The sequence below is a fragment of the Xenopus tropicalis genome, chromosome 9 (genome assembly GCF_000004195.4).
Source record: "Xenopus tropicalis strain Nigerian chromosome 9, UCB_Xtro_10.0, whole genome shotgun sequence".
Classification (NCBI taxonomy): Eukaryota; Metazoa; Chordata; class Amphibia; order Anura; family Pipidae; genus Xenopus; species Xenopus tropicalis.
In genome coordinates this window covers 60,896,497-60,911,128 of record NC_030685.2, presented here as the reverse complement: position 1 = coordinate 60,911,128, position 14,632 = coordinate 60,896,497, and the positions used below count along the sequence as shown (strand labels likewise).

At 39.0% G+C, this 14,632-nt stretch overlaps 1 protein-coding gene across 1 annotated transcript; it reads left to right on the top strand.

Moving 5' to 3' along the window:
• The first annotated feature begins 32 nt into the window (after positions 1 to 32).
• Positions 33 to 13,322, top strand: ndufa10 (NADH:ubiquinone oxidoreductase subunit A10). Its single transcript, NM_001083348.1, has 10 exons — positions 33 to 106; positions 3,270 to 3,438; positions 4,504 to 4,719; positions 5,483 to 5,569; positions 6,181 to 6,302; positions 7,528 to 7,607; positions 7,701 to 7,755; positions 8,985 to 9,070; positions 12,752 to 12,860; positions 13,083 to 13,322. The coding sequence occupies exons 1-10, from the start codon at positions 44 to 46 to the stop codon at positions 13,149 to 13,151; spliced, it is 1,056 nt and encodes a 351-aa protein (NP_001076817.1). The 5' UTR covers positions 33 to 43; the 3' UTR covers positions 13,152 to 13,322.
• Positions 13,323 to 14,632: the final 1,310 nt, after the last annotated feature.

The following is a 14,632-nucleotide window of genomic DNA, read 5'->3' as shown; positions in this document are numbered from 1 at the left end:
TAGCAGCGCCCCTAGCGGCGACCGTCACTGGAAGGACGGGGACATGTTTTCAAGTACAGCGTCCCGAGGCCTTAGGCTGACAGGGAAAATATGCTCCGGAAGCCGGGTAAGCAAGGCTGGCTGCGCCTGCTGGGAGCGGGAAGGATTTGCTTTTATGGCCGGTTTCTATCCATAGTTAGTGCAGGGCTGGTAATGCTATGTTAATGGTGTTACACCGTATCTGGGTTAGCATGCATGCACAATGGTAAGATGATATGTACGCACACTAATAATTGGCTGAATGGAACGTACGTGAAGAAATAAACCCAATCTGTGTAGGTTCAATAGTTCCAGCAGCTGTGTAATATTTCAAGGTCTCAGTGTTTCACAGACTCATTACAGCTAAAAGGAGATGTAAACTTACTTTTCTTTTTTTTTTTTTTTTTTCTTACAAAAGAACCTCTGCACTTGTCAGACTCCCTATCAGCATCACCAGACTCCCAAAGGTGTCACTGCTTCAGAATAGCCGCGACAGATACGTGTAGCACCATTACCCTCCCATTACCCTCCCATTAGCAGCCCTGCTCTCACTGGTAGCACTCATGGGCTGTGTCTTATAACTGTATGGGAAGGAGGATAAAGTAATGAGTGTGGGAGACTCTTAGCAATACCTGACCCCCCTCTTTTCTTACTGCCCATATTACCTGATATGCAGTTGGTTTTAATTGCTTTTATAAATCATGTGGTTTAATTGTAATTATTTGTAAATAAAAGTTATGTATTCATTTTATGTAGTAGCGGCCAGATAACACAAATTAATTCATAAGATACTTACAGCATGAACTTGTATGAACTCTAATAACTCAATTGCTACTGTGGCTATAATATAGGCAGTGCATTCTTGTTTATGCTTTTTGCCCTTGAGGGGCTCCTCACACAATTCTGGAGGTAATCTGGTGCAGGAAGAGCACAGAAAAGCATGTTTTAGACTTTTAGGGGTTATGTAACAAAGTTTGCCCAGAAAGAGTAACTAATAGCAACCAATCAGCATGTGGAATTTACTGGTCACCTGTTTATAAGCAAACTTTCTATTGGTTAGTGCCTTTTATTACATAGCCCCTTTAGTGTGCACGCCCCAGCATGGTGATCACTGCTGTGGAGCCCCTAGCAGGATGAGCAGCCAAATATAGCAGCTGCCAATCCCCTGCCCAGTTCTGCAGTTTGTGCTTAGGTATTCTGAAGCAGATAAATTGGTCAACTTTTCAATTGGTCTTCATTATTTATTTCTTATAGAATTTAAATGATTTGCTTTCTTCTTCTGACTTTTTCCAATTTTCAAATGGGGGGAGGTTCTGGATAATGAGTTTTTGCATAACAGATCTTATACCTGTATTGTGGCACCTCCAGCAGGAACAAAGAACATAAAGCAAGATTGTACAGATCCAGTAGAATTCATATTGAGGTGGTCTTTTGAATCTTACTAGGGCAGCTGGCCCAGGAGAAAGTTTTTTGGGTTTTTTTTTTTAACAGTGTTACTTTATACACATTATTTATTTTTGTGTTTATATAATTATGTCTGCCAGTGATCTTGTCCTGAATAGGGCGCATGTGCACTTGAGTGAAAATCTAGAATTTTGTGCATGTGGGCTGTTTGGGACAGTGAAGACTGGCAGGGCCATTGACCCTAGAACCGGTGACTAATCTCCCCGTCTGTCACAGCCCTAACACTAAACATCTATTAGTGTACTTGATTACTTGACTCATTTGTTGCTGATTGGGAAAATCAGGTATTTTGCCTCTAAACATCTCGTCAGAAATAAATTGAAAGAAATGTCTTCCAATTTATTGTTTATATGGCGTACAAATGACAGCCTAGCCCTAGAGAGAACCAATATGTTGGGCCTTTCCTAGCGACTAAAAAAATGCCCCAGCCTGGGGCTTACACTTTTCTCAGGAATCGCTTATGCTGCCCTAGACAGGTACATAAACTGTACAGTGTTTTATCAGATTTCACTCACCCAGCTTATTTTGGTTTAAGGGACAAACATAGAGGTGTGGTGCTCTGCAAGAAAAAAGCCTTGGGCTTGTATGTGTGGGGTTTTGTTTTTTTTTTTAAGATGAGTGCCAGACTGGGGTAGAGGGTCAGCAATTTTAGTCCATAAGAGGTGCTTAAATTGACACAAGTGGCATGTAATTTTGTTCTACTTAAAGGAGAAGGAAAGGATAGTAAAGAGTTAATCTCAAGCTGCAGGCATACCTTCAGTTGTCTCAATAGTGCTCTTAAGTTTCCCCATATTTCTCCTGTTCAGATAATCAGAAGCCAAACAGGAAGAAAAACCGCTGAGCTGTGTAAAGAAAGTTCCCATAATGCCTTGCTCCTACACCAAGAGCAAGACCGGTGTACATGCTCAGTTTGTAAGACTATGAGTCAGCTTCCTGCCGATTGGCTCAGATCCACATTCCTAAGGGGGGAAAGGATTTCTTAGCATTCTTGAGGGAGGGGGGAGCAGGAGAGAGCTGTGTGTCTCTGGCACAGGAAAACAGACACAACAAAACTTTTGACAGAGAACTCTGTGCTGTTAGTGCTTACGGCTGTATTTACATAGACCTTTCTGATAAAGCTTGCTTAGTTTTTACCTTTCTTTCTATTTTAAGTAGGGATGATTTATCAGATTGGCATGTATCTCTGTAACTCTGTCTGTATCCACAACACATCTTCCAAATACAGTTTGTAATTCCATTTTTTTCTGAACTGTGAAGATTCAGTGACCCACTGTATTAGTGGGTTCACCCCAGATCTTACCATAATTGATCTTCAAGCTGTGTTTTCAGGGGGCATCTAGGATAGCAAATAGGCAGTGTCCTCAAATCTCACTATTATTTAGGCAGGGGTCCTTTTAGTCATTGCTCTGGGCACCCTTAAGGGGGTAACTACACATTTTTTAAATCATTAATGCAGAGGATAACATGGTATGCCTACATACTGACAGGGAATAAATGCTTATCTCAGTGTAGGTCTCTGTTCTGCAGATGTTTGTTAATGCAGAAATGTCAAAAAGAAGTATTATAAAAAAGGAAACCAATCCAGACATTAGGAATGTAGAGATGGGATTATACAGAGCAGTGATAGATATTTTGTTTTTTGCCTAAAAAATCACAGCACATGGGCAGTAATAGCAGATTAGAGTGTGTTTTGATCTTTTATGTATTACCTTTTATATGTACCATTCATGGAAGGTTTTAAAGAGTTTTTAATTCTCACATTGATATTTTTTTTTAACTGAAAACAGGCCCAGATCCATATCAGCTCCAGGCACAATCTGCTTTATGGCTACTGGGCGTATGTATTGGGTGAAAGAACCACCAAACGGTTTGGAGCAAACAGCAAGATTATTACAGTGGATGGAAACTTGGCATCTGGCAAGGGGCAACTAGCGAAGAAACTAGCAGACAGACTTGGTGAGATTAAAGGGAAAATTCTTTTGCATAAGATTTACTGTCCTGCAATTCTGATTTTATGTGTCATTTTCATATTTCTTCCTCTGCTGAGTTGAAATGAAAAAAATGCACATATAGGTACATTATCATGTAAAATCACAGAACTTACATTACATGACAATATTTCTCAGATATGTGAGTATTCCTTTGCTTTTTATCTGGAAGAACGCCTTTTTCAAATTCATATGTTTGTCTGAGGGGAAGGAGTGGGTTAGGGTCATGTTTGGGAAGGTGGGCAAAGAAAAGGCTGGAAAGAAGTTACGAAAAAGTAGGAGTCTCAAAAAGAGGAACATTATAAGGCATATGGGCCATATGCTCCCCTAGCATTTGTCACTGGCAGAGTAGTGATCAGTCATGGCTTTTTGGCCTGTCATTAAATTCAATGTAATAGTAACCGGTGCATTTGGACCAGAAAATGGTCACATGCAAAGTCCGCCTGTGCCAATGGCTTAAATATCTGAGATAATTTACCCAGCAACCAACCCCCTTAGGCTCTGAAATCATATTCTGGTATAATTAATTAATTAAATTTTCCCTGATTATTTTGGACTGTCCCAAGCTCTTTGACTTTTCTTTTGTTGTACAGGTATAGCACCTGTTATCCAGAATGCTTTGGATCCGGGGCTTTCCGGATAAGGGTTTTTTCCGAAATTTGGATCTCCATGCCTTATTTCTACTAAAAAGTCATTTAAACATCATTTAAACCCAGTAGGATTGTTTTGCCTTCAATAAGGATTAATTATATCTTAGTTGGGATCAAATAAAAGGAACTGTTTTATTATTACAGAGAAAAAGGAAATAATTTTCAAAAATTAGAATTATTTTCTTATAATGGAGTCTATGGGAGATACCCTTTCCGTAATTCGGAACTCTCTGGATAACGAGTTTCCGGATAAGGGATCTCTTACCTGGAGTTACATGATAAAGTTAAAAACATTTTTAGACTTTAAGTAACTCATTGCCATGACAAAATAAGATGAATGGGCTGTAACTGAGCTGTTCTGGATGCTTTGCTGTTTTCCCCAGGTATGCGATATTTCCCTGAAGCAGATGAACATTACTTAGACAAGACAACTGGGGATGGAAGTATCCTGCCATCAAAGTTTAGTGGAAATTGCAGCCTGGACAAATTTTACAATGACCCAAAATGTCCTGATGGAAACTCATATCGTTTGCAGTACTGGATGTATAGTGTGCGCCTCATGCAGTATTCTGATGCATTGGAACACCTTCTGAGTACAGGTATTGCAATAACTGCATTATATATTCATAGGGATATGGGGTTCCTTTGCTACTGTATTGCTGCCAGTCTCTGCACTCTATTTTGGATCAAGGAGACCTGTGGCTCCTCCCTGAAATAGAGAACTGACTGTGTTGATCAGCGCTCGATTCAACAGGGTTAGACGGGGTGGCATGTAGACAGCTCCCCTTCTGTCCCCTTAACTCTCAGTCAGATGCACAAGTTAGGGAGCGGGACAGGATGTAGGTCACAACAGGACCCTATCCTTATTCCTGCCTTGTGCTGTGCTCCTTGCCCCAGATTTTTCTTTTTACCTTGAGCAAGTGTACAGTGCGGCTATTCCCCTGAGATGTGAAGCTTAAAAGATGAGCCCTTGTATTTCTGCCCAGGGTAATGACCCCTTTAGAGTTTCCTACAAATTGCATTGCTTGATCTGCTATTATAAGACCAATCAGAAATTTGGAATAAAATGTTTACATAAAATGTTTACATAAAATGTAACAGTTTACTGTTAAAAGCTTTGTAGTTAAAACTTTTTTTCTTTTCATGTAATTATATACTGTAGGTGTGAAATGAGATTTATTTAGTAGGGGGAAATCTGTGGGGAATCTCTACATCCTGTATTCATCAGTATTTGTATGTAATTTGTATTTTTGATGTATACAACCTTCTGTTGTACAGCACTGCAGAACATGTTGCAGCTTTATAAATAACTTAATAGGAATACCTGTTCACCGGTTTTTAACTCTAACTTCTTTTTCTCAGGGCAGGGAGCAGTACTGGAACGTTCTCCATTTAGTGACTTTGTCTTCCTAGAAGCCATGTATAAGAATGGGTACATCCGAAAGCAGTGTAAGTAAAGTTCTAAATTGTGGAACACGCTTTTACTCACACACTGATTTTATACATGTTAAAGAATGTACTGTGGATCAAGGGTATTCTTGTCATGAAACAAGGTGAAAACTTTGTCTCAAGCAGCATTTTACCATGCGCAAAAATCAGACATTGTTAAAATAATTTCCTTTTTTTCAGAAGTTTATTAACCAGAAATCCTCCAGTAGGAGGACTCCTAAAAGAGCCAAATTACAGTTTGAAAACTATAGGGGTTATTTATTTAGATTCTGGGCAGAAGTGCAAAATGCTCATGCTGAGAACACTTCTGCCCGTACATATTTCATACATTTTAGCAGTAGCTTAAATCCAGGTTTTTGACCCATTAAGTGCTAAAAACTGCTTGCAGCCTTGCAAACCATTTGTACATTAAGATTTGTATTTTGTATTTTAGTATTCAGAACATTTTTGTGGTGGATTTAGATTTTTTGTGAGTACAAAAATTGTAGATATTTGTATAAAGTTGTTGTCGTTTTTTTTGTTTTGTTTTTTTTTTTTTTTAATTTATCATATACAATTCTTGCCTCCGTTTTACTAAACTATATAATTATGTTGGCTTGATTTTCTCGTAGGTATTGATCATTACAATGAAATTAAGGGCAACAGTATAGATGAGTTTTTGCCTCCCCACCTGGTTATCTATGTGGATGTTCCTGCTGCTGAAGTGCACAAGAAAATCTTGGAGAAAGGACATGTAAATACCTCTATATAGTATTCATCATTACAGTCAGTGTTTCCATCCCTGTTGCTTACTTTTTGCCTCTCTGTAGGATTTCCGCCTTTTAAATGGGGCATTAAAACTCTGAACATGGAACACCTATATTTGTAATATATGTTGGTTTCTTTTCTCAAAATTCAGTTGGCAATGCCCCTTCCTTATACTTCCTGTTAATCCAGTCTTTGTTTCCCTGTGTCTCATTGGTTGATAGCACAGTCTTCCCATCACCACCTAATTGGAGGGCACAATAGAGAGATTCATTGTCACATTCCTTTTTGCTTTGTTCTTATTTCTCACTCACTACCATCTGTGCTAGTAAGAATGTGGGAGTTTACTGACATGGAGAGATTCACAGCTTGACCCCCTGCATGTTTGGGGGCACTTAGCTGTGTTCTTTAAATTACCTTTTAGTATGATGTAGGTAGAGAGTGCAGTTGGTCTTCATTTTTTATTATTTACGGTTTTTGAATTATTTAACTTTTTATTCAGCAGCTCTCCAGTTTGGAATATTGGCAGCTATGTGGTTGCTAGGGTCCAATTTACATAGCAACCAGATGGTTTTGAAATAGGGAATAGAGGAGAGCCTAAATAGTATGGGATCCTTATTTAGGAAACCCGTTATTCAGAAAACTCCAAATTAGGAGAAGGCCTTCCCATATAGACTGTATTCTGAACATATTTTCATTTTCTCTACTTCTTCCTCATTAAGATATAATTAATCCTTATTGATGGTAAAACTTTCCCACTCTGTTTGTTTAGAGCTTTTAGTAGACCTAAAGCATTAAGATTCAGATTACAGACAGATCCCTTATCCAGAAGGCACCAGGTCCCTAGCATACTGGATAAAAGGTCCCATGCCTGGAACAAAAAGTAACAATGACAATAAAATTGTAGCTTCACATAGCTGCTGGATGTTTGGGTCAGTGACCCACATATGAAAACTGGAAAAAAATCACAAGAGGAAAGCAAATAATTAAAAAACTATATAAAAAAAAATAACAACTGAAAAGTTGCTAAAAATAGGCCATTCTATAACAAACTAAAAGTAAACCTGCAATGTGAATCACCACTTTAAGTGTGTGAGTTTTAATTTATGCACATTATTAATATATTGAGGTTTTTCTTTATGTCCCATTGAAATAGTTGTATAAGCATGTGTAACTGTATATTGTATCTTTTGTTCTTTCTTGTTTCATGGTAGACTTCTGAGAAGAAAGCTGCCTTGCCTTACCTTCAGAGTATTGAAGATACCTATAAAGACTCTTTCCTGCCACAGATTAGGTGAGCAAAGTGGAGAAGTGTTTTAGTATTTCTCCTGTTTCCCTTATTGTGCATTTTACCTGTTTCATTCTGACAGTCTCTTCTGTTCTCCAGTGAGAAATCAGAGGTTCTGAAGTACTCTGGGAATGAGGTGCAGGATGTAGAGAAGGTAAGGCGAGACTGTATTTTCTGTCCAAAATGTGCTAAGCTGGACACATGTCTATTCATTCATTTAATAACCTAATAAAGAACAGAAATTGTTTTTAGTTTTAGTCTTACTTTCAGTCAGTGTAAGATAACGTGTGGATTACAGCGGTGATCTGAATCCCTGCAGAAATTCCCCCTCCATCTGCCCCCCCATTGCAGTCTGTGTATCACATTTACACAGGCAGGGAGTGTTTCAATCCATAACAGCTTCTATTTGGTAACTCCCATTGGTGGTCATTTATAAACACTGTACAAATTTGCACCTTAACAGAAACTTCTAAATTGGTTGCCATGGGTTAGTTTTCATTGGCCTCCTGCAGCTGGCTGGAAAACCTAATCACAGATTGGTTGCTATGGGCTACTAATGAACCATTATACAAATATTACAGACTGACAAAATCATCGTAATAAAGTGGAATCTTGCCCCCTACTTAGGTGGGTCCAGGTGCTCATGCCCCAGACCTTCAGCTTGGGGAGTCATGCAGGAATATACTGGAACAAACAACAGGCAGGCACATCTGGGATCCCTTATGCGTCAAAAAAAGTTTTCAAGAAGCAGCTTTGTAATGTTGATAAAAAGTTTCAAAATTTATTTAATCCATAAAAAACAACAACTGCAGAAGCCTGAAGCTTTGCTAGAGAAAAGCTGCAGAGAAAAAAACTAGTGATGCGCTGAATCCTGGGTTCAGAAGAATCAAAGCCATTTTTAGCAGGATTTGGATCTGTCCAAGGCAGATGCGCCCTGGCACTTCCGACAGACTCTTTGGTAGCTTCTGCTTCCGGGTTCTAATTCGGTTTAACATTTGGGCAAATCCATACCCAAGGATTCGGGGATTTGGCCAAATACTAAATTAGTGATTTTGGTGCATCTTTAGAAAAAACACATATTAAATAGTTTAATACTGTTTTGTTAAGTTGGTCATGTCAATATCTGCTAAATATTTGTGTGTATTACCTTTTATCTGCACATGGCGTGTCTTACTCATTTTTGTTTGCATGTGCAATAGCTGTGTATGATCTCAATGGGGGAATGGCAAGTGGCACTACTTTTGCAGGTATAGGAAAGGTGCTAAATTTGTTGGTTCTGTTAGACAAGTCATTTCTCTTAGTTTATAGAGATAAAAAAAAGTTATGCAGCAGTGCCCAGCATTTAGTCTTTGATGTGACTCTTTCTGCCTGGTTTCTCTCTAGGTAGTTGAAGACATTGAATACATGAAGTTTGACAAGGGCCCATGGACAGAGCAAACTGACGTAACCTTTCATCATTTGCGCATGTTGTAAGTGTGGATTATTCCTCGAGCATTTAGAATTTAATGCTGTGCTCTGAATACATACACAGATTTCATGGTATCAATACTGTATAGCGCTGCTGTCTGTGTGGGATGGTCTCTCCATTCTAAGAGAGATACAGGGGTGGGCCAGCAGTAAATGGGATTCAATCACATACTTTTGAAGCAGAAAGATTGTTTTGAATGTGTATTGTACCTGTGATTATGCCAAACGTAGTGAAATCTGTGTTTGCACAAATGACCAGAGTAAGTAGTTTGATGTAGTCCATCGCTTCAGTGACACAATCTACAAATAACTTGTATTTACATCTTCTTTTAATTAGATTTGTCATTGATATTAGTAATGTATATTGGAAAGTTAATTAGAATTACATTTGCTTCCTTTATGAGAAATGTTTTATATTTGTCTATCCAACTCTTTAAACTGTACTGCACATGGTGCTTGGTAGGGTACAGTCCTAGACATTCTAATTATTTTATTATATATTATTACCAGCAACAGACTTGGACTATGGCCTTATAAGTGAATCTAAACCTGAGCAGGCATATTCCAACTACTTGTGGGCTTATTACTTTTCCTAGTCATTACTGACCTACATAGTTACATAGGGTTGAAAAAAGACCAGAGCCCATCAAGTTCAACCATTCCAAGTAAACCAAACACACGCAACCTATACTGACCTACCTATACACTTGCATACATGAACCATATATACCAACATCATTACTAACTGTAGATTTTAGTATCACAGTAGCCTTGGATACTATGCATGTTCAAGCGCTCATCCAAGCAGGACTAATCAAAAGAAAGTCATTTTGGACAGCTTGGTGGGCATTATAGACTTGTGGATAGCTATTTAACAGCCAGAATTGTCATGGGCTCACCTATGTGTTCCCCAGCCGCTTGCTTGAAATCTGTCTTTGAGAACAGAGTCCCATTCCCAATACACAGATGCCATGCCAGAATTATTAGTCCCAGTATAGATGAGCAAGATTGTTCAAATGTGCAAAATGTAGTAATTGCTTTCTAGAACACTGGGAACATTCTGCCATGTTTCAGACTTTTTATATGCATGTCATCAGAGGCTTATAGTATGTCCCCTAACATTAAGGCACATCCCAGACATGACCCAGTTGGATTTAAGGTAACAAGTTCCCTATTTAGAGCACCATTCTGTAATTCTGTAACCTGAATGTACCTACAGATTTCCCAACCCTGAATGATCCACTATGTGCCAACCAATCTAAACATCTGTTTACTGTAGTTCTAGTCCTTGGAAATACAAATTTCACTGCATTATTATCTTAAAAGAATTCAGAAACAAAAGGATACTGATTTAACCCTTTAAGTGCCAGCAGAATTTCACATTTCGGTTCCCCCCAGTGCCAGACATTTTGTAAACATTCTGTGCTCTCTCATTTTAGGGGCATTTACTAGGGGGGGTGGTTTAGTTTAGGTAGGAAAACTATATATCTTTTTTTTTTTTTTCCCAAATCTGGCTGAGAGTTTGTGTATTTCCACTTATGGAACAAGATTTAGAATTCCAAATACAAAAATAAAAAGAAAAAATTATATTTTTCATGGTATAGGGATTTATACAGAAACATATCTTATTTTATGGACAAAAATTCAACTGATTTGGAAAGTCTCATGTCTGCTGATTTGTCACCAATACCTGATATGTATAGTTTTATGGAGATTTCTGACTTCTATAGATCAAAAACTCCCAGCAGTAAATTACCAAATTTTCAAAGCATTACAGCAGAATACGGCATACTTTAGACTCCAAAGCCAAAAAAAAAGAGAACACATCCTAACTATGAAAGCCAAGGGTCCACTGAACAGATTGATGCCCATGGTGCATAGGATTACAAAAGTCTCTGGCATTTAGAGACCCCAAAAGGAAGTTTGTGCATACGCTGCAATATAAGCTCCCAGTATATGTATTATGTGCCATAAGACCCCCTAACAGTACGGAGATCATAGAAAATCATACACTTTCCGAAAGTACACATTCTGACAAAACAAAAATGGGTAAAAACTTCTTTCTACTGCAAACTACAAAGTTATGCTAAACATAAGGGTTTTTATGAAATTTCTGAAAACCGTCACAAAGCTTGCATTTTGCCCCATTATGTACCCCTACATTTTGTAATATATCAACATAAAACATTCTAAATATGAACGCCAGGGGTCTACTGCAGTGTTTTTCAACCACTGTTCCGCGGCACACTAGTGTGCCGCGAGATGTTGCCTGGTGTGCCGTAGGCAGGGCACCAATGTACTAGGGGGGCACTGCTCTTGGCACCAATGTACTAGGGGGGCACTGCTGCTGGGCACCAATGTACTAGGGGGGCACTGCTCTTGGCACCAATGTACTAGGGGGGCACTGCTGCTGGGCACCAATGTACTAGGGGGGCACTGCTCTTGGCACCAATGTACTAGGGGGCACTGCTGCTGGGCACCAATGTACTAGGGGGGCACTGCTGCTGGGCACAGAGTTAAATTTTTTAACATTTTCTAATGGTGGTGTGCCTCGTGATTTTTTTCATGAAACAAGTGTGCCTTTGCCCAAAAAAGGTTGAAAAACACTGGTCTACTGAACAGTTTGATGCCCATTATGCATAGATTTACCAAACTGTATGGTGTACAGAGGCACTCAAAAATAGTGCATATGAATTTTTTACATCTGACGGCTCTGGCTGGTGCAATTTTTGCACCTGGTATGTGTATTATGTGCCATAAGACCCCCTAACAGTACGGAGACCCTAGAAAACCATAAATTTCTCAATTTAAAACCATATATTTTTCAATTTAAAACACTCTAAATATGAATGCCAAGGGTCTACTGAACAGTTTGATGACAAATATGCATAGATTTACCAAACTGTGGTGTACAGCGGCACTCAAATTGATATATAGCAGACAAAATTTCCATGGGCAAAGACAAGTAACAAAGAACAATGCAAAATGCAATAAAATCCCTAAAATCAATTTTTTTTTCCACCTAGTGAAAAGCAAGTTTGGGCTGAGTCCTCCCCGCCTGCGACCTTACTCTGCCAGGCTTCTGCCTCTGGCTGTCTGTATTTATTGGCACACACCTGCCTGTCCTGCTGCCATTGTAACATCATGGATGGACGGGTCAGGCGCAGGTTTATAAATACAGGTGCCTTGCCGGGTCAGGTTGGGAGTGGGTGGGATAGGGTAGGACAAAAATATCGACCCACACATCACTATGCTTGTTCTGTATTAGATCCCCTGACTGGACCTATAGTGGCATTGATGCAACTCTTCAGGTATCAGTAAGGCAAGCAGAGCAGCAGAAAAAACAGGAATTATTTCTTTCACATCCCTTCATGAAATGGGTGCCAAGTTGTTAGGCTCCCCAGGGATGCCAGATGTTTACCTGTTGCCCTGGGCTGGTGCTTCTTTTCTACCAAAAACCACCAGGGTACTGTGTGAGGAGCACTGCACTAACATCATAATGTTCTTCTCCAGGCCACTTTCTTAGATAATGCTAGAGCATGCACAGCCAGTGCCGGCCAGGTAATAGATTGACTGTAATCATTGGGAGGTGCCTATGAACTTGTGTGACACATTCCTTGTATTTCTTGTATTACTATTGACTATTATAATCCATTTAACTGTGTCCATATATTTTTTTTCAGCGTGGAGGACAAAGACAAAGTTGCCAGTCTGATAACTGTGCCCAGATACATCCCAGAAATCACAATTGGTGCATCAGAGTATGATTCAGCCTATTACCAGTACCGATCGGTAAGAATCGTTTCCTGCAAGGGTAGGGTAAATGTGTCTGTAGACTTGGGATCCAGGGGGTCATTGTTATTTCAAACAAATACTTTTACCTATGAGCGTGTTCAGCAGTCTTGTGACACAAGCCACCTATAAGTGTACAGATATAACCATATGTATGTTGATCTAGCTCATACAAAAATACATTTTCTGACATTCCCTGTGTTTCTTCTTTTTTCTGCACAGCTACCCGGAAGGAAATATGCAAAGGGCTACAATGCAGATATTGGGGACAAAATGATCTGGCTGAAGTAAACCATCTGGGACTGAACTGCAAGCAAACGTCCTACACAGGGCTGACTTCCAAGATTTATAATGATTTGCTCGGAGGAAGCCTTGGTGCAGATTTTCCCGAACCGCCGTTATTTTTCTCTCTGACAGATTGTGTTGTTGTCAAACCTAAATAAATACTATTTAAATTTTGCATTCCTTCATCTGAGCATTTTTGTATTATGGACTAAAGGGCTAAAGGTTGTCCATCTGCTGGAGGACTATGGGTAATTACTGGCAAAAGTTTGTAGAGGTGATTTACTGTATGCTGAGAAATTATGCAGCTGTAATAGAACCAAGATTTTTCTTAACCATGTTAATTCTAACATCAATCAGTGACCTTTGATGGCCAAGTTGTTATTTTCCTGTGTTTAAATAGTTCCGAGAGTGTTGGTTAGTTCCAGACTACAGAAAAATAAAATGGGCATTATGAGTCCGATAGGGCTTGAGCTGAACATAGTATTTCAAGCATAAAACAATCTATTGTTTTTATTTCTTGAGCTAAACTGAAACACTGAAGGTGCTCATTGTTTGGTAATTGCAAGGTAAGTAGTACGGTCCACCTTTCTTCACCCTTTGTTGTGCCTGTTTTGTTCGCAGGAGTCTGTTATGCCAGGAGATTATCTGTGCCCTAAAAATCTAATTATCTACTTTCCATGAACTAAACGTGGAAAATCTTAACTAAGATTTTTAAATAAGATTTTTAAACAATAGGCAAAAAGTATGTTCAGCACCTTGCACTCATGTTAAACAATGTGGCATACTGCCCCTTTAAAGAGATTCTGTCATGATTTGTATGGTGTACTTTTTATTTCTAAATTATACTGTTCACATAGTAAATAATTCACTCTACCATTTAAAACTTTATTCATAAACCAACAAATGTATTTTAGTAGCTGTAATATTGGTATGTAAGTACATTGTGCCTGAGTCTGAGCTTGCAGAAGAAGCCAGCGCTGCACATTAGAACTGCTTTCAGGTAACCTATTGTTTGTCCTACTCCCATGTAACTGGAGGAGTGGGTGATATCACTCAAATTTAAAGCTTAGCAGTAAAATGTGACTGAAGTTTATTGGAGCACAAATCAAATGAAGAACTTGGCTAGCTTGGTTACTTGTCTTTGCCCATGGACATTTTGTCTGCTATATATTAATTTGAGTGCCTCCATGTGAAATTTCAAAATTAAAAATAAAAAAATCAGCATTTTTGAAAAACAGATTTCAATGCAGCATTCTGCTGGAGGAGCTCTGTTAACTGATTTGTTTTGACAGTATTCCTTTAAATACAGCAGCATTCTTTGTTTCTGCCACCCGAGGATGCTGTTATCACATTTGTAAAATCATTTCCGCATCTACTCCAATGTTACATCTTGCTATTCAGTGTATTCGCCCCACACTCTGACTCCCTCTCCTTCCTTTCCCAGCTGAGGTGTGGGAAGAGGTTTTGTGGTCAGACGAGCCCAAGAT

Bases quoted from the DNA above. Each gene is read 5' to 3' on its own strand.
- ndufa10 (NM_001083348.1), top strand. From the start codon at position 44: ATGTTTTCAAGTACAGCGTCCCGAGGCCTTAGGCTGACAGGGAAAATA. The intron at 107-3,269 runs GTAAGCAAGGCT...AACTGAAAACAG, and splicing joins AAATATGCTCCGGAAGCCGG to GCCCAGATCCATATCAGCTC. The intron at 9,071-12,751 runs GTAAGTGTGGAT...ATTTTTTTTCAG, and splicing joins TTTCATCATTTGCGCATGTT to CGTGGAGGACAAAGACAAAG.